The 21674-nt window shown below is 45.8% G+C and overlaps 3 protein-coding genes across 4 annotated transcripts; all 3 read left to right on the top strand.

Annotated features, from left to right (window-relative positions):
* Window positions 1-2327: 2327 nt before the first annotated feature.
* On the top strand, window positions 2328-9731 carry LOC127317334 (glyoxysomal fatty acid beta-oxidation multifunctional protein MFP-a). Of its 2 annotated transcripts, none has more exons than XM_051347889.1 (18): window positions 2328-2536; window positions 3347-3418; window positions 3495-3551; window positions 3622-3675; window positions 3770-3837; window positions 3927-4008; window positions 4565-4620; window positions 4733-5035; window positions 5150-5236; window positions 5999-6173; window positions 6252-6373; window positions 7102-7265; window positions 7348-7602; window positions 8232-8353; window positions 8449-8570; window positions 8985-9133; window positions 9232-9370; window positions 9498-9731. In XM_051347889.1, exons 1-18 carry the CDS (start codon window positions 2443-2445, stop codon window positions 9525-9527), a joined length of 2151 nt encoding a protein of 716 aa, XP_051203849.1. In that variant the 5' UTR covers window positions 2328-2442; the 3' UTR covers window positions 9528-9731. The 2 variants fall into 2 exon arrangements, with proteins under 2 accessions (XP_051203849.1, XP_051203857.1); XM_051347897.2 differs by having other exon boundaries at window positions 3283-3418.
* A 5108-nt stretch (window positions 9732-14839) lies between these two features.
* On the top strand, window positions 14840-16976 carry LOC139833637 (serine/threonine-protein phosphatase 7 long form homolog). Its single transcript, XM_071823968.1, has 6 exons — window positions 14840-15505; window positions 15584-15853; window positions 15936-16153; window positions 16226-16538; window positions 16620-16705; window positions 16958-16976. Exons 1-6 carry the CDS (start codon window positions 14840-14842, stop codon window positions 16974-16976), a joined length of 1572 nt encoding a protein of 523 aa, XP_071680069.1.
* A 3439-nt stretch (window positions 16977-20415) lies between these two features.
* Window positions 20416-21227, top strand: LOC127317349 (uncharacterized protein At5g01610). The gene has a single exon (XM_051347903.2). It carries the CDS (start codon window positions 20494-20496, stop codon window positions 20971-20973), a length of 480 nt encoding a protein of 159 aa, XP_051203863.1. The 5' UTR covers window positions 20416-20493; the 3' UTR covers window positions 20974-21227.
* The last annotated feature ends 447 nt before the right edge of the window (window positions 21228-21674 follow it).

The following is a 21674-nucleotide window of genomic DNA, read 5'->3' as shown; positions in this document are numbered from 1 at the left end:
CATTAGCACACATAAAACAATTCTCATGTTGATACCAAAGACTCAAACCCCACAAAGGGCCGGAAATATTCTTTCGATCTCCCCCTTTTTGGTGTTTGATGACAACACGAGAATTTGCATAGGGAATAACAGAAATGGGAGCAGAAATATTTGTTATGATATAGAAGAGCCTCCCCTAGACATGTGCTTATTTAGAGATTGCATTTGAATGCAAATGAACATATACTAGGATCATTACTCCCCTATATCTTACAAACAAATATGTGCAAGAAAGATGATATAACAAAAGGAGAAACTCTTGCACAACCACAAGGCATATACACAAGGTATGGAGTTTGGGTTTTAGAGATCATACCATGGCTAGAGAATTTCCAAACTCAATCAAACATGACCAAAATGCATATGAAGGATGGTAGATGATAATCAATTAGGAATCACCATCACAAAGATAACCATAGCAATATTTCACAACAACCACTAATTAAAGTTATTACAAACCATATGTCCATGAACCAAATAGCAATAAGAACGAAGTTCAACAAACATAATCATAAGTTCAAAAGCAAAGAGAATCAAAGTAAGACCGAGTTTGTCACTTCCCATGCAAATACCCATCGGAGCAACCTAATATTCCTCACTCTCCCTCTTTGGTATTGAGACACCAAAAGGGACAGAACCAAGCTACACGTCCCAAGGGGTGGAATTCTCCCATCCGAGTGTTATGCCACCACCATCGAAGGAGGAGGCACCAGGGTACGGAGGAATGCGCGGAGGCGACTGAATCATCACCAACAGGCCACGAGGCAGCATGCTCAGACAACCACTTGTCTTCAGGAGTGATACTTATCTCGGTGTCGGGGGAAGATACCTCCAAGTGTAGTGCTCTCATGATGCTCTTCTCACACTGACGAGACATCTTCTCATTGCAATTTTGCTCATGCTAACGCTTGTGGATACCTTGAGACAAAAGGATTGCTTGATGCGACGAGTAAGCTTCTTCACCCAAGATGGGGTCTTCTCCTCAACAGTGGGCTAGCCTTCCTCCTTTGAGTCAGAGTGAGTCTTGATGCTAGGCTTCTTGGCATAGTGGATGGTCATGTCAAGGGTAACAGTGTGCATAAGCCAAGTTCCTTGAATACTTGCTCAATTGTCCTCAATGAGGTTCATGATGTAGGGGCAAACGTGGGGTGCTTCTTTTCCATGACACATGATCACATCTCATTGTAGATGTAATCCATAACATCGAGCTTCTCGTAGGTGCCTTGCTTGGTGAGAGAGTTGAACATGAGGTGCACTTAGTAGGTGCGAAGCTCATCGAAGTTGCCATCCTTAGGCCCAAGGGTCTCACGGTAGACCCTTAGCATGATGTCCCAAGTGGGGAGAAGATTCACACTCTTGCCCGAATTGGCCTAACCCTTGATGTAGAGCGCCCTCAACATCTCACGATCCATGGAAAACTCGGTGTCTTCACCGTGCAATCCATTTGCATCCTCTCCTGGAAGGCGAGGGTATCCAAGAGAGATCCCAAACTTGCCCAAATCGGACTCAAGAAGAACACCATTGGTCAACCACCGGAAAAGTCTGAGCCTCACCGTCTTGGAAGTGAACCATGGTGTATACCTGCATGATCAGATTTGCATCATAAGAATGGTTTAGCTCCATAATGGGAAGAAGCCTAAACTCCTCACACATGCTCAAAGATTCACCAAAGTATCTTGGAGAGACCCTCATCTTCTCAATCTCAATGGAATATTGTCGGATCACCTTCTTGCGGAAGGGAACATATATGTTGGAGTACATCTCCTCCTAGGTCTTGCTATGAAACTTCATGTCATTCATTCCAGGGTTGCGAGGGATAGCATACGGATTTTGCTGTTGAGGATCCTTGTATTGAAGATAAGGCATCTTGTCAATTGAAGGATGGCCCGAGACACCTCGGAGTGGGATTTGCGAGCTCGGCTATGAGAGCACCTCTCCGTGGGGCCCGCCTCATGGGCGACGGAGCTTGCTGGAGCCGGGCCGACGCGGTAGGTGAGGGAGGGAAGAAAATAGAGGGGAAAGAGGGATTGGTGGGGACAAAGAAGGTGATAGGTGGACTCACTGGTCTTGTGCGGGAACGAAAGTTTACGTTCGGAATCCTCAAATGGAATCCAATACACTGGTTTCATGTTAAGATGTTGGACACAATTTCGAAATGCATCGGGAAAAAAGTTAATTCCTATGCAGTTGATTTTTTTTGTCCAATGTCCCCTCAAATCTTTTTGGATCGCCCTTTGTTATCTCCGTCCGGTCCTAAGCATATGCTCCCGGTGGACTGGGGTACCCAAAACGCTCAAACCACAGCTTGCCCAATTTAGTCGAAACACACATTCAGCGTTAACTGTCAACACTGCACACGTACGAGGCGTCAACGGCGCCGGCTCTGTCCCGCCACTGCCGGAGATGGCGAGAGGAACCACCAGCATGGAGGTCCGTGACGACGGAGTCGCCGTCATCACCATCTCCAACCCGCCCGTCAACGCCCTCTCCTTCGACGGTATCCCCACCGTTCTCCGCGCACACAAATCTCCTCTCGCACTTTCCTTTTCCTGGCGGTGGCGCGCCGCCGCCGCCGGATTTGACCCAGATCACCGGATGGCTAGGTTCCGCCCCACCCGCTCATGTGTTGGTCCCGTTGGCGAGTAGCGGCGCGGCTCGTTTGCTGTAGCAGGCAGGCAGGCAGCGTGCTGTTTTAGCAAAACAGTTTTGTTGCGCATTGGAGAATTCTTAAGTTAAGTCCCAAGGTCATGGGATTCTTTGAATGGATCTACGAATCACGTTGTAGTAGCCCCCACCTGTGAATTCTTTCTAGAATTCTATAAGATCGGATCTGACTTGAGCAATCAAGTGCCTCTTCCTGCTACCTGCTCTGCTAAATATACTTCCTCAAGTGTCCAGATCCCAAAAAAACATTGCGTTTTTGGACATGGGTTTTAGTCAAACTTTAACTATTCCCTCCGACATATAATACCTGTCACTGAAATGAGTGAATAGGCATACTAAAATGTGTCTAGAACTCTAGATACATGCAATTCAGCGGCAAGTATTATGGATCGGAGTACTTAACATGTCCTTAAATATCTTTATCGGATACCTGAAAACCAAATATCTACATTTGCCCCGGAAAGTACTTCTATACATGGAAAGTACTTCATAAATATATTACAATGAAATCCAATGTCAGCTTACTAGTATGTTTAATCGAGAAACCATTGAGTAATAACTATTCAATCATTTTCCTAGTGTTTGTAGATTCTGCGATCACGAATGGCTGGGTATGATAGGCCCTCTCTTTTCTGTTCTGCAGTCCTAGCTAGCTTGCAGAGAGACTACAAAGAAGCTCTAAGAAGAAATGATGTCAAGGCAATCGTTCTCACTGGTATTTACAATGAACCTCTTGTCAAAGCCTCAAATCCTAGCGCAGTATTTCTGATGTTTTACGCAATGTGTTGTAGGAGCCAAAGGGAGGTTTTCAGCAGGATTTGACATAAATGGATTCACAAATAAGCCAAGTAAGGAAGAGGCGGCCATTGTATGTTATTTCATTTCTCACTTCCACTACTAAGTTTTCGTATGCACCAGAAAACGACAAGCCCTGGTCCCTCTCCGTTGATTTTTTGACTGGCATAGTAGAAGGTAATTTGTGATACTCTTGCTCTAAACCAAGTATGTCAGCCAGCTCAAAAAATGTTTTACTTGTCGTCAATAAGTACTTGCTTGATGCTGCCAGATGCTCGGAAACCGTCAGTTGCTGCCATAGATGGCGTTGCTCTAGGTGGTGGCTTAGAGGTTGCAATGGTATGTCTAGATTTCATTAGACAGATTAAGCTTAAACCAATTGGGTTCTTTTGACTGTTGGTTCAACGTTGTGATGTCGTTTTGTGCAGGTTTGCCATGCTCGTGTTTCTACACCGTCAGCTCAATTAGGACTACCTGAACTTACACTTGGTGTCATTCCTGGAATGGGAGGTAGTCTCTAGTCCCAGCGTGGTCTTTCACGTGATACGTATTCACTCTTGCTCGTATATGTCTTTTTTTGGTCTTTAGCATAGCCACAAGTACATCTTGCGCTTCGCCTGTCTCCTTTCCGAAGGAGACTACTGTGTTCGTATTCATGTATTTATACTTATAAGATACAGAGGAGGGAAAAGAAGAATGGTTAATCAAAATCCACATCGATGTCACCCCACTGGCAATTGACCTGTGCTGGATAAAGTGGACACAGAAACATTTTCAAATTAGCTGCTCCTGAAGCTTGTAGTAGTCCGGTGAACGAACATAGATACGAAAGGAACCAGGAAAATGGGGAACTTGGTGTAATCTTTCGAAAACACTCTTGTTGATCTGTCTGCTCTGTTGTATCATGCAGCTAACATATGTTTTAAATGTAAATAATAAACGCAAAAAACTGGTCTGCACCAAGGTCAAGAAACAGCCTCTTGCATGTTGATTTATCTGCTAAATGCATGTGCTGTTCTATTTTTTCCCCGTCTTACATTGATTCACAAGTTTGCACCTGCTGCAGGAACGCAACGGTTGCCCCGCCTTGTTGGCCTGCCAAAAGCTCTTGAGATGATGTTGGTATGGCTGACTTGTGCATTACAAGTTGCAATGCATACACACTTTTTTTCTTCTTTTCGTTGGTTATGTTGATGGTTGACCATGACTTTGTGCTGGTGTCTTCTCTTAATAGATGTCAAAGTCTATAAAAGGAGTAGAGGCTCAAAAACTCGGTTTAGTTGATGCCATAGTTCCAGCTAATGAGTTGGTCAGCACCGCCTGTTCGTGTGCTCTGGAAATCCTCGAACAGAAAAGACCATGGTTCAAGAGTCTCCATAGAACTGATAGACTTCCAGATCTTGGGGAAGCAAAGGAAATTCTTAAATTTGCTAGAGTTCAAGCCCAAAAGCAGGCTGCTAATCTTCAACATCCATTAGTTTGCATTGACATTATTGAAGAGGGGATACTTTCTGACCCTCGTGCTGTCCTCATGAAGGTAAATAACTAGTTACTGGACTTCTTCTTGGAACATCTATGGCATGGTTAAGTGGATATTGTTGCTTCTCAATATATATATATATATATATATAATTTTTTTTACAATTGACAGGAAGTGCTCTCTGGAAATATGCTCCAGCAGTCTCAAACAAGCAAAAGCTTGCGACATGTCTTCTTTGCCCAACGTGCGACTTCAAAGGTTAGTGGTAGATTAAAGCATTGAAAATATATGTTCTCGTACTAGCCCATCCTATTCAGAATAGTGTTAATTAGTTAACCTTCCAGTAAAACCAAATATATCAGATATACTTTGCTAGGAAATGAGGCTTGACAAGTAAATACCAGTGAGAACGATTGCTTTGACATCATTCCTTCTTAGAGCTTCTCCATAGTCTCTCTGCAACCTAGCTATGACTGCAGAACAGAAAAGAGGAGGTCTATCATACCCAGTCATTCATGATCACAGAATCTACCAATGATTGAACAGTTATTCATCAATGAATCATCGGTATCGGTCTGTTGATTAAACATAGTAAATGGATATTTGATTTCATCGTAATGTACTTATAAAATTCAATAAGTTGTATGTGTTATAAATGTACTTTCCGGGGCAAATGTAGATATTTGATTTTCAGTTATCCAATATAAATATTTAAGAAAAAAATAACTAGTTGAAGTCTGACTAAACTAATAACACTAGTCCAAGTTTTATAAGTGGAGTACATTTATTTGTTCATTCTCTAAAAGATGAATCAACTCATTGTAATGAATGTGTGCCAAATTTTCTTGATGACCGTGTTGTGATTTCCATGATCACAAGTAAGCTCTTGGATCCTGTGATGACAAATGTTTGTAACCTTTTCCATGTATATGACTTCAATGAAAACCTAGGATCTTCTTGGAAGTTGAGGCTTGCTGTGTCATGTGCAATCGTTTATCTGACCATCTCAAGCTCTAACAGATTCCAAATATTACCAACTTGAGTTTGACACCACGGAGAATACTGAAGGCAGCCATTATTGGGGGAGGTCTAATGGGATCTGGTATTGCAACTGCACTGATAATGAGTGACATCACGGTAGTCTTGAAAGAAGTTAATGGGAAGTTTTTGGATGCTGGAATTAACAGAGTTAAAGGTGTGTTCTTTGTAACCACAGAAACTTAAAGTGAGTTTTTCTTTGAACTTTATCATATATTCGTTCTTTTCTGTTCAGCCAATTTGCAGAATTTTGTCAAGAAGGGGCGAATGACCAAAGAAGATTATGAAAAGAAACTTTCTCTACTCTCCGGTGTTCTTGACTATGAACAATTTAGAGATGCAGATGTGGTCATTGAGGTAGATCCAGTTTCATACAAATAATTGTTTCTATGGTTTTGTGCTCAATAGAAAAAATACCAAATGACAATCTAGTGTTTGTTTCATCTTGCCCCTCAATAATAACCTATATAGGGTCATACAGGTGGTGATATTCACTGAAGCTTCTTCCATTTGATGGCAAATAAAAATCCTAGAATAATCGTAAAAGGAAAAAAATGGCTAATAAGCCCCATGGTAATCATAAAAAAAAAAAATACTACAAACTCTTTATCATAGACCAACAGAAAAGGAGATGCACCTGTTATTTTGCTAGGGTGACGCTATAATTGTTGAAATTCTCATATATATAACAGTGAAGTATAAAAGTACAATTGTTGTATCATAACATGTAACTGTGCTGCAGGAGTAATTTCCCTGGTCTGTGGTAACTTCCAACATAGTTGTAAAATCAGCTCTAGTGTCAGAATGTTCATTTAACAGCATTTTACCCTTTGATAAACAAAATAATCACTGAACTTAGGGCCAAAGAGACAATGAGCGTGATGGAAAATTAGTAAAACTCTTGACAATATATTGTGGAAGCAACATTTTATTTATTTATTTCAAGTACTGCCAGAACAGTTCCCTATGTATATCTATTATGTTCATCACAGCTTTTTATTCAATCAGTCTAACTGCATTAATGTACATGCTTAGATGATGGAGAACACAGAATGATCTTGACATCTACTTGATAACCCTTGCAGGCAGTCATCGAGGATATATTGCTGAAGCAGCAAATATTCTCTGACCTTGAAAGGCACTGTAACTCTAATTGCATATTTGCCACAAACACTTCAACAATAGACCTGAAGTTAATTGGCCAACAGACGGCTTGTCAAGATCGAATTGTTGGTGCCCATTTCTTCAGGTAATTCATTATGCACATTTCCAGAGAGCACTTCCATTTCCCATCTTTCTCAACTCAAGTATCTACTGTTGTATACTTGCAGTCCAGCTCATGTCATGCCACTATTGGAAATAGTTCGTACTCATCAAACTTCCGCACAAGTTATTGTGGATTTGCTAGATGTGGCAAAAAAGATACGGAAAACACCAATTGTTGTTGGGAGCTGCACTGGGTTTGCTGTCAATAGGATGTTTTTCCCTTACGTTCAGGTGGCTGGTTTGCTGGTTGATTATGGTTTGGATATATATCACATAGATCGTGTGATAACACAGTTTGGAATGCCAATGGGACCTTTCCGGTAAGGACATATCAGATATTGTCAGCTGCATTGGATTGGCCAGTTCCTTTTTATACTAGGGGTTGTTAGCCAAAGACTTTTTAGTAAATTACTGAAGAGCATTAAGATATATCAGATATTGTCAGCTGCATTGGATTTACCCTGTTTTCCCATTTCTGATACCACCGGAACCAACTAGATTGTCCACACTTTTGAGAAAGCATTATGGTTTTAAATGTAAGATTTTACTGCTAGTATCTCTATCCCTGGCATATGGTCCTTCATTTTTTTTTCTTTCTCTAGTCAATTACTCTTTTCTTTGACCTGCTTACTTCTTAATATATTTCAGTTTAGTTAGATATAATTTTGCTGCTGAATTTTTCATCTATTAAGTTAATAAATCAGACTAGCTGCTTCCTTTTTGTTTTGTTATGGCTTTCTTTTGATTGAGAACAGATATGAAATTTGTCCATTCTTTGCGTTGATATTGGTGGGACTTTTTTTATTATCATATTAGTGTGGTAACATTGTTCCTTGTTCAGATTAATGCAAGACATGTACACACCTTTGTGTTTATTGATGGAACATTTTCATAGATATCTATTTATTTTTGTCTAACAGTAGTATTTTTTTTTATCTTGTCTGTACAGATTAGCTGATCTTGCAGGTTTTGGTGTTGCCGTTGCCACCACAAAGCAATATTATCAAAGTTATCCTGAGAGATGTTATAAATCACGGCTTACTGAAATTATGCTTGAGGACAACAGGACAGGTTCTTGCATGTCGAAAATACATTCGCTTCACTTAATGCTTGGTCCTGTGAAGCTGTATCTCACGGTTATATTTAACTCGTGGAATTCTGGACAGGTGAATCTTCTCGTAGGGGCTTTTATCTTTATGATGATAAGCGAAAAGCTTCTCCAGATCCTGATATCAAAAAGTATGTGGAGAAATCAAGAATCATGGCAGGTGTTGCACAAGATCCTAAGGTCATGTTATATCTAACTTAATTATCTACTTCTAGTTCAGAGAAGGGTTTGCAGCCAAAACTTTCTTGTTATTGATACACCCCATGCCTGGACACATCCCAATCTCGCAGATGTATTTGTTTTACTTCTCACAGTACCCTCTGTGTTCTGTCTTCCTTTCTGGTGCTCACTTCTCTGGATGATCTGGAAAAAATATGCAGAAATTGATTATTCTGTGTAGCAAAGTGCAGAAAATTTATGAGGACCATACTGTAGTGCATAGTGTAATGAATTATTTTGAACAATTCATGAGTACCTCGTTGTCTGTTCGCGCATCTCTTGTCTACTGTATCACTAACTACAGTGTGCATGCTATCCTGTAGATCCACTTTTTTTTTGCTCAAAGAATCTGACAAGCAATTTCTTTTCCCTCAGCTGATGAAACTAACAGACAACGACATTGTTGAGATGGCCTTTTTCCCTGTGGTGAATGAGGCCTGCCGAGTCCTTGATGAGGGGATTGCTCTGAAAGCATCTGATCTTGATGTAGCTTCCATCATGGGAATGGGCTTTCCTTCTTATAGGTTCAATTGCCTATTCCTGAACCCTAATTCACTAAGTTTTTTTTCCTCTTATATGCTTATCTAACTAACCGGTCTTCTGTGCTCTTCTTTTACACTAGGGGTGGAGTGATGTTTTGGGCTGACTCTCTCGGGTCGGAATATGTGTACAAGAGATTGGATGCTTGGTCCAAGGATTACGGGGAGTTCTTCAGACCCTGTGAATATTTAGCTTGGAGAGCTCGCCGGGGTGCATCCTTGGTAAGATCTATGGCATGCTTACATCGTTGGTGTGTCTTTGTGATCTCAGATGGCATATCATGTCATTCTACTGATTTTTTGTGCCAATAGCATCACCTGATTGTGCATCCCTGAAAACCTGCTGCAGGCTGCCACAGTTGCGAAACCGCGACTCTAAGCCGTGCATCCGTTTCTGTTCGGAGGTCTGCCTTGTTGTCCAGTCCGAGATGAAAGACTTGGCAGGAGCTTTGACTGTGGTAGTCTTGTAGATGTAAAACTGGGGAAATGATATGTTGGTTCAAGTGTTGGTAGTCTGATGTAAAACTGGGGAAATGATATGTACAACTGGGGAAATAATATATTGGTTCAGGTGTTGCCAACATACGCACGTCGCAGTGGTTTTATGCATTGTGGTTTCCCATGGAATATGTTGCAACATGCCCGCCAAACTCCTCCAAAGCAGATTTGGTGCACATGCAGTGCTTCCAGTTTTCAAAATATTTAAAAACTGTATATATGTGTTTCAAAAAATTATCACAATTATCCATGAATACATACACATGTCTTGAATATCAGTGAAGTTTCGGTAGAAATTGCATTATATTTTAAGCTATAGGAAAAAAATCAAATTCAAATTTGTGGCTACGTATAGGGGTAGATATTTGTCAGAAATTTCTCCTTTTTGTCTAGCTTAAAATACAACATATTTTTCTCCAAAATTCATACCGTACCTTCGAATGCTTATATGTATATGGGTATTTAATTTCAATTTTTTGGAATCCAAAATATATGATTTTTGAAAATCAAGAAAACTTGTGCTCATGTGTCAAATACACTTTTCGCAACCATCGGTTATAGTACTTGACTTCAAGCACGACACTTCTGCTTCTGTGGGAACGTGCGGTGCTGGAGGCGGCAATTTCCTCCTCTCCCGTGCGTTGGAAGGGCCTAACGGGGTAGGCTTGACCTCGTGGTGGTGGATGGCGTTGGTCTCGGCCTCACCCGGCTTAGGCTCTCGCCGTGGTTGGTGGCAAGGTGGGCGGTCGTGGTGGCGCCTTTGACCGCCGGTGATGCAGCGCTCGATGGTGGTGGCACCCATAACTGGCCTAGTGGGCCTAGCCAAGATCTTTGGGACCTGTGGGTGATTCGTGGGTGCGAGGTTTTGCGCTCATGGAATCCCTCCGCCACCATGCCCTCGTCGCTGCTGGAGGCCATGCTCGACCTAGGTCGGTGGCTTCGGATCTAGCGACCTGCTCGCTCGGCCATGTCGAAGCCCTATTGGGATTCCGATAGTTTTGGCGTCGTTGTGGGTAACGTCCTTGCTGGCTCTCTAGGATTAGATCCTTGGGCCAGCGCGTGCTCGTCGAGGTTGGCAACATGCTCTTTGCTGCAATTGCTCTCGCGGATGTGGTTTTCCCTCTGACCATCATGGTTACGCTGGGGATTGTGCGGCCGTCATGGTGCCGCCGATCTAGTGTCATTTGGGTCGTCTAGACCCGCGTCTGGCCGGGCTTGGCCAGCCAGCTCTTGCGTTCATCGTGCGGCTAGTTTGGGCTAGGTCATAGTGCGAGCTAGGTTGGTGGTGCGGCTGTAATTTCTGCTCTGTCCGCTCTGTGCCCACGTGACGGCAACCTCATTTTTGATCAGCCTGGATTTCTGTGAAAGCTGCACATGGCTTTGGCCAGTGTCGGTGACGACATCGCCTCCAGGTGCCATTCCCTTATTGAAGGCGTCCAAATGATGATCCTTCGGTTCGAATTGATGGACTCAATCCTTGATCCGTTTGCCTCAAACTACTACTCTTGATGGCCTCGCTTCAGGAAAGCTTCTCTTGTAGGGCATTGTGGATCACCCTTCAATCTCTCTCGCAAAATCGTCCTGGCTACTTCTATATGGTTTTGTTGGTTGCTAGCGGCTTTCCTAATGCCTTGGGTGGTATTGCTAGGTCAGCGTCATGCCATAGTTGTTGTCGGTGTTCCTATTCCCAACGCCATCGAAAGATGTTATGTTTTTGGTTCGGACCTAGTCCAAACTCTAGGATTTGTGGTTTGAGGTCTAGGTGAAAGTTTTGTAGGACTCGGTCTCTGCCGACGATGATGACATGCCACGCATCGTTTAGAAGGCGTCACCGGAAGACCCCCTCTCCTTTGGTTTCTCAAGTTCTACTAGGCTGTTGGTCTGTCATTGATTTCCCCATTGGTATGCAGTTTTTTTTTTTTTTTTTTGACCACGTACGCCCGAAGGCATACGTTACTTGTATTTATACGGTAAGGAAATACAAACCAGAGCAGTACAAATACGAGTAAAAGAGAGAGGATACAGGCCAACCAGGTGGCACCACCTAGCTACAAAGAAGAAACCAGAGACGTCCAGGCCGCCGTCTTCACCGCATCCGCCGCCGCCGCCCCGGACACATCCGCCCACCGTCGCCGGAGGGAGAACACCGCACGGAGAGGCACCATCCCTGGAACAGAAGAGGCCGCTAGCCCACAGGCTATGAAGAACCGCAGTCGTCACCAGCTCCATGAAGCTGGATCTTGGCATGGAAATCACATCGGCGGGAGACTCGCTCCCAACCATCTTCAGCTCCAGATCCGTGGCAACCGCCACGCCGCCACACCCGTCCACCTTCTTCCCTGAACCAGCCCAGCCGCCAGATCCTCCCAACCTCCACACACCTACCTCAGTAGCTCCGCGCCGTCGTTGGAGGAGACGACGCCGCGACGACCGAAGAGCTCGAGGACGGCATCTCCACCACGCACGGCCCGCATCGTCGCCATGCCAGCCGCGCAGGAGAACTTCCACAGATCCGCCGCCACCGCAACGAACGGCGACGGGAGAGGGCCGGATCCGAGAAGACCAAAACACCGGACTACATGCCGACGCCGCCCCCCCGCAAACGCCGCCGCCGGTAACGAACCATACCCTATTTACAGCCGAACGCACGGACCCGGGGTTCCCCCACCCTTCCTCCGCCGCCGCAGCGGACTGAGAAGGGGAGGGGAACCCACGGCGGCGCCGGAGAAAACGGGGAGGAACGCGCGGTCGCCCTCTCAGTCGCCTCTCTCCTCTGTAGCACCAAAGGAAGAGGATAAGGACACCCTTCCTTCCGTCGTGGTTGTTCATTGGTATGCAGTTTTGGTGCTGTGAAAGTTTGTTGGCTGGACATGCTCGTGGTCGCCGGGCTTTCTCAACCTGGATCAAAGCTAGTGTTTGGGCTTAGCTTTTTTGTTGTTGTTGTCTTCTTTTGTTGATTTTGGAGTGCGTTTTACACGCGGCTTCTGTTGTATTTTTTTGGTGTAACTTCTAGACGACGGAGAGATTCGTTAAAAGCTGGATTTGTTTCAAGCCTTTAAAAAGTCAAAATCACCATCCGACAGCCGAGTGCCACGTGAATTTCTGCTGCGCGCGACGTGGATGTCCTCCGGCCGTGTGCAGCGTACGCAAGCAGCACCTGTCAGTAGAGCCGCTGCCGCGCTACGTGCACCTGTCAGCCGTATTCGTTGGGTTGGAATGGCCAAAACATACGCATTTCAGGTCGACGCAGTAGTATGCTATTTTTTTTTCGGCGCACGGCAACACAAGAGTAATGCTACACGTACGGACAATTTCTACAGAATTTTCTTACGGAACATGGTCCGATTTTTCAGGGAGAAATAAAAGCTCAACCAACCAAATCCCTCCAGGTAATCCCGTAACATTTACGTAGGCTCTCCTTTCCGTAAGTCTAGGATTATTGGCAACACAACTCTGCTCCCTCGGTTCTCTTTTACTCCGGGTCTTAGATTAGAGTACAACTTTAGCTTTGCAAGCAATAATACAGTACTCCGTACATGAAACTAAGCAATCACACCCTATTTATTTGATAGAATTTATTTATTTTAATGTATTTTAGATTGGTTGTTGACATGTTACAATAGTACTCTATTCATCCGCAATTATTTTTAGACTTATCTAAATTTAGATGGATTGGTTGTTGACATGTTACAGTAGTACTCCAAATAGCGTCTATAAATGCATTCAACTTATCACAGATTTAATAAACCTAGACACATTTTAAAGTACATTTCGTCTAAATCAACCACATGTATTTAGAGGTGGAGGAAAAAATAGAGTTCAAACTCCACCAGAATTCATTTATTCAAATGAAGTCAACAGCTACCTGCAGCAGCATCGACCGGCCAACCAGCTCGCTCAACTGCTCAAGAGAAGAATCTTTCGGGCAGCGCAGCGCGTGTGCGCGTGCCGGCTCTCGCGGCGATTTACACAAAAATAACCCAAAAATGAAAGAAAAGCACAGAATGACCCTCCGGCGAAACTATTTCACCAATCTAACCCTTTTGTGTGGCGCCCCTCCCACGGGCGCCACACATGCCCATGTGGCTCCCCTCCTGCTGGCGCCACTGACCCAGCCGACGTGGCCCCCTCGCCGCTGAGCTGGTGCGCCCATCCGACGTGGCAGCATGTGTGGCGCCCCTCCCAACGGCGCCACACATGCACTTGTAATTGCCCAAACATACTGTGAGACAATTCGTCTGGGACTTAGTCGTTTGGCGAGACTCGATGTGTGGCGTCGACGCCACGGGCGCCACACTAGCACGTGTGGCGCCGATGCCACGGGCGCCACACATCCACTTAAGTGTGGCGCCCGCGCCCGCCCCCAGCCCGACCATCTTCTCTGTTTCTTCTCCTCCATCCCTCTCTCCCCCAAGGCGGCCGGCGGTTCCTCCTCCTCCCTCTCTCTCTCCCCCAACAAATCGGCCACAAATTCGTCAGATCTGACCGGCCAATCTCTTCCCCATCCATTCCTCAAGGTAATCCCCTTCGAATCCCTCACATTCATCCACTAATTTCATAGATCTTGCTAGATTTGCACATGAACCCTAGACATGGAAACTAGATTTGAAATGGCTATGTATGTGTTGAATGTGTATGTGTAGGAACCCTAGATATGTAGGAACCCTAGATATGTAGGAACCCTAGATATGTAGGAACCCTAGATGTGTTGAATGAAATTTTACATGTATGTGTTGAAATCCTATGTATGCATGTGTTGAAATGTCTAATATTTGCCTAGCAAATGCATTCAAATTTGTTACATATGCCTATTATTTGTGATGGAATAACTCATATTTGAACCAAATATTTGTATGTGTGTATGTATGGAACCTTATGTATGTATGTGGTGAAAGGCAAAATTGGAGCTTAGCAAATGCATTCTATTGTCTTACATATGTCTATTATGTGCCTAGGAATGGTATGTCTTACGAAATTCATATGTGTGATGTATTTGGATATGAACTCTCATGTATGTGTGATGTATAGGTGATTTGAAAGTTAGATATATTCTCATGTATTCTTGATGGAATAACTCATATTTGTTAGGAATGTATGTGTGATGGCTTATTTGGATATATTCTCATGTATGTGTTGCTCATATTTGGTATGAATGGCTCATAATATGTTGTATGTGTTGCTCATACATGTAGGATGGTGTGGCTTCTGGATGAAGAGTACGACCGGTTGCACCGGGCTGTTCATATGACGGAGAAGGGAACGGATCTTCAACCTTTGAAGATTCGTTACCATGGCACATCGGATATACCGTATGACGAGAGGTACACGGAGTTCATCCGGCCTACCGGTCTTCTCCCGTTCATATCCCTTGTAAGCCGTGGGGGGCCACTCATGAACCCCTCGGCACTCACCGCCCTTGTCGACCGGTGGAGGCCGGAGACTCACACCTTCCACTTGAGGGCCGGCGAGATGGCCCCTACTCTCCAGGATGTTTCCATGATCCTTGGACTACCTATTCAGGGCGAGCCACTGTGTATGAACACAGCTTCTGATGGGTGGCGCCAGCAGATGGAGGTGCTTATTGGCAGGGCTCCTCCGCCGCCAGCAGATCCAAAGAAGAGAGCTCCCGCCGGCGCGTCTTTCGAATGGATCAGGACTAACTTTGGAGAATGCCCGGAAGAGGCCGACGAGGACACTCGGAGGACGTACGCCCGCGTGTACTTATGGTACATGATTTCGAGGACTCTCTTTCCTGACAGTGGGGGGAAGCTGGCCCATTGGTGTTGGCTGAAGGCGCTAACGGTGTTGGATGACCGTTGGAGTTGGGGAACAGCGGCACTTGCCTACCTCTACCGGCAGGTGATGATTTGCTCTATGTACTATTTTCCTATAGTAGTGTGCTAGACAAAGTACTAACCAAATGTCTTACGTGCGCAGTTGGACGAAGCTTGTCGCAGAACTGGGAGCAGGACTGGGAGCGGCGGTATTGGTGGATGCATGCTCCTACTTTCCGTATGGAGCTGGGACCGCCTATCAGTTGGGCGGCCTAGGGTACTCAACGAGAGGCCATGGCCTCATTACCCTCACTCTCCTGATCGGGAGCCCACTTGGGCATACCTTTGGGACAATGTCTCGGAGATGTCGGGCGATCCAAAGATCATGTACATGCAGTACACTGCGGAGTTGGACACTCTTACCGCTGAGCAGGTAACCGATCACTCTTTTGCAATCCTAGTTTTCATTGATTCTACTGGCATGTTCTAAATTCTGAGATATTTGTATGCTGCAGGTGGAATGGGAGCCATATGGTAGCTACTACCGTATTGGCGCGTCGATGACTGACCTCAACCACAAGTGCACGGAGGAGGCGCGGTTCTGGCGTATGCGCTGCCCACTCATATGCATGTGGCTTGTTGAACACCACCAGCCGCAAAGAGTGATGAGACAGTTTGGGCTGTATCAGGAGTGCCCACCAGTGTGGCAAGACACGGACAAGGCGCTTCATAGGTAAACTTCTGGAATCATGCGATGGAAGATTCTTGATAGAAGAGGTACAAACTAACTTGTTGATTCTTGCAGGCTTGATAGGCAGCGGCAGAGGAAGATCACAAATTGGCCAGTCCATCATAGCGGCCACATCGCAGCGTTCCAACAGTGTTTGGAAGCGGCACGGAATGCTGGCCCTGAGCAGATTGTGCCTCACGACTTCGCCGCTTTCAACAACTACCTCGAGTGGTTCCATGAGAACACGCGTATCGAGTTAGTTAAGCACGCGTATCCTGAGGAGATCTTGGACGACCCCATCCAGTTCGATGAGGTTGGGCAAAGCCAGCACGACACCTTTGCTCGCAGAGGAAGATCGACTTCTATTGCTTCCGAGCTGAACTTCGTGGTATTCTATTCTCTCACTAACTAGTACATCATCTACATTGCCATGTGGTCGCTTCAATTGTGTATGCTATGTTTGTCACAGCGGAAGGAGATCGAAAAAACAGCTGAGGAGTGCGAGGTTATGTGGGAGCAGAGCGGGACAGATGACAAGCCTGTCGGACCGTTGCGGTATTTCATTAAGGTATGATCACCAACTTTGAATGTACGATACTATGATGTGGTGGATTTGTAACCATGAACGGGATGACGCAGAACACTGCACGAAAGATGCGGCGGTTAGCCAGCTTGCTAGGTTGCCGGGATGCCGAAATCGCTACATCTTCCTCTTCAGAAGAGCGGGAGGTATGGACTATTTTGTTGCTGTCAAACATGTTCTTCCTAATTTCAACTTTGTAATCTCATGTGTTCGTGTTTGTGAAGATTCCTGAGGACGAGCTAATTCCGAGTCAAGCCATACTTTCAAAGCGTACCTCGAAGCAAGCCCCACGGTCAGCTTACCAGTTGAAGCCAAGGGGCAAGGGTCCAAACCGGTACACTCCGGAAGATTATGTCAACCGAGGAAAGAAGGTTGTCACTGAGGAGGATGAGGGGCCGCGGCGGAGATCAGCTTTGTTCTCTTCAGAGGAGGAGGAGGAGGAGGAGGAGGAGGAGGAGGAGCAGGAGGAGGAGGAGGAGGAGGAGCAGGAGCAGCAGCAGGAGCAGCCACGGCAGCGGACGAAGAGGATGGCCGTCCGGAAGCAGCCCGCGAGGACGGCACGTCGAGGACGCTACTAGGATGTGCTACGTGTTGTTGTGAACTCTATATTCATAAGTATCGATTTGTGAACCCTATGTCATTTCGAACCATGGTGTGTAATGCTACTTGTTGTTTGAATCTACGTGCTACGATGTGAGCTATGAAGTGTTATATGTGTATGTCATGAAATTGCTACTTGTTGTGTCCAATGTTGTACTCGTAACTGTTGGAGTTTGGTAGGATTTTTCATGTTTTTAACACAAGTCAATGTGTGGCGCCCTTCAAACTGGCGCCACAAGTGCTTGTGTGGCGCCCGTGGCATCGGCGCCACACATGCCAACTTATATCAAGTATTGAGTCGAAAACATCCAGGGGCTCCGGACGATAAGTCCTTAGCCGTTTTCGCGAGCCTTTATGTGTGGCGCCCGTGGCATCGGCGCCACACATGCTAGTGTGGCGCCCGTGGCATCGGCGCCACACATCGAGCCTCGCAAAATGGCTAAGTCCCAGAGGATTTGTCTCACAGTATGTTCTGGGGGATTACAAGTGCATGTGTGGCGCCGTTGCGAGGGGCGCCACACATGCTGCCACGTCGGATGGGCGCACCAGCTCAGCGGCGAGGGGGCCACGTCGGCTGGGTCAGTGGCGCCGGCAGGAGGGGAGCCACATGGGCATGTGTGGCGCCCGTGGGAGGGGCGCCACACAAAGGGTTAGATTGGTGAAATAGTTTCGCCGGAGGGTCATTCTGTGCTTTTCTTTCACTTTTGGGTTATTTTTGTGTAAATCGCCGGCTCTCGCGGCGTCGGGCTGTGCGGCTACCCCGAATGAAAAAGTTTAATTCGTGAGCGACGTTGCGGCCTTGAAGAAAAGCATATCCTCACGATACCACATGCCAACACGTGGAAATTAACCTTCGCTAGACCCTAGCTCTATGAGAGGGGTGAAAATTTGTACGCCATACATCTCGGGGACGGCTTGTATTGTATTGGATCTTATCTTTACCCGAGGCTGTAGAATCAACTTGTAAAAAACTCAAAAAGAAAACAACTTGCCTTGAAAATGTGAAGAATACTAAGGGCCTTTTTGTTGTGGCTGGCTGCGGGTGGTGTGCAGAAAAGCTGCTATGTAGGATAAGCTGCTTTTTTGAGTGGAAGTCTATGGCAAACCAGCTGACTGTCTGGCTGTAAATTGTTGAAACATCCTTACATTCATGAAAAATCGTACCATACGAAATAGTTATACAATGTACCTAATCACAATGTGCTATAAGCAAGCAAGCAGAAACACATAAAAATTATGCACTAACTGCTACCATATCCATCTAGCACTAACACTGGAACACACACCAAAAAATCATGCACTGACTTCATTCATACACACGGTATCTAGCAGCAAATCATGCACTGACTTCATTCATGCACATGGTATCTAGCAGCAATATCTACCAGCAAATCACAAATTGAAAGCACAAAATAATGGAAGAAATGGGGGGGGGGGGGGGCTCGGCCTGGAATTGTCCTCACCAAGGTGAACGGCGGCGGGGCTGTGGGGTGTTGTTGCGGCGCGGTCCTGGGCGTCGAGGAGGGGAGCGGAGGGGAGGTCGTCGCGGAGGGGAGCAGAGGGGAGGTGAACCTGGAGCCGGAGCGGAGGGGGGTCGTCGCAGAGGGGAGCAGAGGCGACGAGAGGTGGCTAGGGAGGTGAGGGGGAGGCGCGGTGGTGCGGCGGCTGGGCAGAGGAAACCTAGCGAAAGCTGGGTCGAGACTCGTCGATAGAAAGAACGAGAAAGGGAAAGAAACAAGAAAATGCTCGGTTCGGCCTTGGACTGTTCCTGCGGTGGCAATATTTCCGTAATTACAAGCAACGATATGACCTAATCCGTATGCTCTTTCGGTTGACTCGTGGGGAAGCTCGGGAAGCACCTAAAACGTGCTTTTCCCCGTTTGAAAGAAACGCCTGGCTTTTGGAAAAGCCCACCGCGCAGCCGAGCCCTTTGCCTTGTTTGGGCTGCTTAATTTCGTGGAAAGCCTCCAAAAGCTGGAACAAAAGGGTCCTAAACTATCCTTGTGTGTCCAGCTCTACTGTTTTTTTGTTTTTGTTTTCTTTAAAACATATAAGGTTGTGTCACGAAAGAAGAAAGAGATCTTGAAGACTTTTTCGTTTATTTTAAACTCTATTTTACAATCGTTGGAGGCATGCGTTCGTCTCTGAGGTGTCCTAGCGGCTAGGGTTTGCGGGGAGGCTTACATTTAAGAAAAAAATAAATCAATAGAAAGTTTAAGACAAAATTCCCATAACTAAAAGCAATTTCCTTTAGCCCATGAAAGTACAAAAAGATGGCACAACACATTTCCTTCATGATTTGTTTATTTGTTAGCAGGTGCACTAGCAGGTTAGCTGGTTGTGGGGCCCTTCTCATAAAACCGTATGTAAAGATAGAGTAGAATACTTTGTTCATAGAACATTCAGACACACCCATATTTCTCTATCTCATATATGAGGCCAATGACAAATGTCGTCGAGGAAGACACACCTAGATCTGCTCGGCGCATATACATGTACATACCATTGCTATTCCTCGCGAACTTATTTGAAGGACCGCAGCCACCCTTACACGCAGATGAAGAATCACCGACTCCTGAATAATCCACTAGATTCGTTAATAGACAGGCGATCTAAAACCTCTACGCTTCACATTGGTACGGGAGCCGACACCACCAGGGCTACGAATAAGGCATGATGCCTAATTTCAACGTGAGATCACCGTCACCATCACACCAAGACAACATAACGAAGAGAAACTAGGACCTTCTCTTGCCGGCATGAAGCCAAGATCTGCCCCACCTTGAAAGGCCACGAGGTCCTCCACATCCAAGGCAGAACTGCAACCGTGCTGGTGGAAGCCATGCTGCCGCCTCTACGACTGTCCTAACGGCTAGGGTTTTCGGGGACTATTCGAATGCTTAAGACAAAAAAAAGTTAGAAAGCCAAAATAAAGTTCCCATAACTGATTATTTTTTTGGTTAGCCCATGAAAGTACAAAAAGTTGGCATAGTACAATCTCTCCATGATTTGTTTTTTCGTTAGCAGGTGCACTAGCAGGTTAGTTGGCACGTGGGACCCTTCATAAAACCGGGTATCTCCAGATCTCCGGTGAAGTGCCCAAACATCCAGCTACCGCAAGCATCCACCGCTGAAGAAAAAAAAAACAGTAAAATCCGCGATGATGCTTCCCCTCCTCCTGCTCCTGCTCGCCGTCGCCGGCTCCGCGGCGGCGGAGAAGACGGCGTACGAGGCGCTGGCGGACTTCGACTTCCCGCCGGGCATCATCCCGAAGGGGGTGGTCTCGTACACGCTGGACAACGCGACGGGCGACTTCACGGCGCACCTGGACATGAAATCCACCTGCGAGTTCTCCATCCAGGGCTCCTACTCGCTCCGCTACAAGCCCAACATCAGCGGCCGCATCTCCGTCGACAAGCTCACCAACCTGGAGGGCGTGTCCGTCAAGATCCTCTTCTTCTGGGTCAACATCATCGAGGTCACCCGCAGCGGCGACAACCTCGGCTTCTCCGTCGGCATCGCCTCCGCCGAGTTCGGCCTCGACAACTTCCTCGAGTGCCCCACCTGCGGATGCGGCTTTGACTGCAACGGCCTCCAGCTGCCCGCCGAGCCGAGCCTGCGCCTGCGAGGTGCGTTCTAGAATCCCGCCCCCGTTCCCCGAGAAGAAGGCCCCCTCTTCGAGATTCGACTACTTCTTGGATCGATAATCTTGCTATTGTTGTTGTTGCAAGAAACCAAGGGGTTGGTAGTAGTACTCTGTAGTTCCGTTTTAGATGGGCAACAAGTTCAGAACTCCTTTTCGTTGCGTGTGTGAGAGGTGTACTGTTTCTGAAAGTTTAGAGAAGAACACTTAAGATCAATAAATGTTTCATATTTCTAAAATTTTCTGATTAATTCATGTGCTGTGCTTCGTCATTTCTGCGGCATGCTCACGAATCAGGCAGGCTAGCAGGTTCAAGCTGTTTCTTGAATTCTATGTATGAATTGTAGTATGCTAACTAGTATTTGGTCTAGCACTTGGGAGTTGTACAGGGAGTTAGGTGTAGCAGCTTAAGCTTGTGATTATCTAAGGTTCAGTAATATTTCTTTTTTGGTGAGATACTCCCTCAGTTTTAATTTAGTTCGTGCTCTTCGCTACGTCAAAGTCAAACTTTGCCAAGTTTAACTAAAAATAAATATCAGTATTCATAATACCAAATGCATCTAATAAGAAAATATACTTTAGTGCAGTTCTCACAGTACAGATTTTACATTGTAGCTCTTGATATTTTTCCTAAATTATTTAGTCAAACTTTATGAACTTTAACTCTCACTAAATCTAGAATGCAAAGTAATTGTGAA

The sequence above is a fragment of the Lolium perenne genome, chromosome 1, assembly GCF_019359855.2.
Source record: "Lolium perenne isolate Kyuss_39 chromosome 1, Kyuss_2.0, whole genome shotgun sequence".
Taxonomy (NCBI): domain Eukaryota; kingdom Viridiplantae; phylum Streptophyta; class Magnoliopsida; order Poales; family Poaceae; genus Lolium; species Lolium perenne.
The sequence above is the reverse complement of the archived record's forward strand: the minus strand, read 5'-3'. Positions and strand labels throughout refer to the sequence as shown.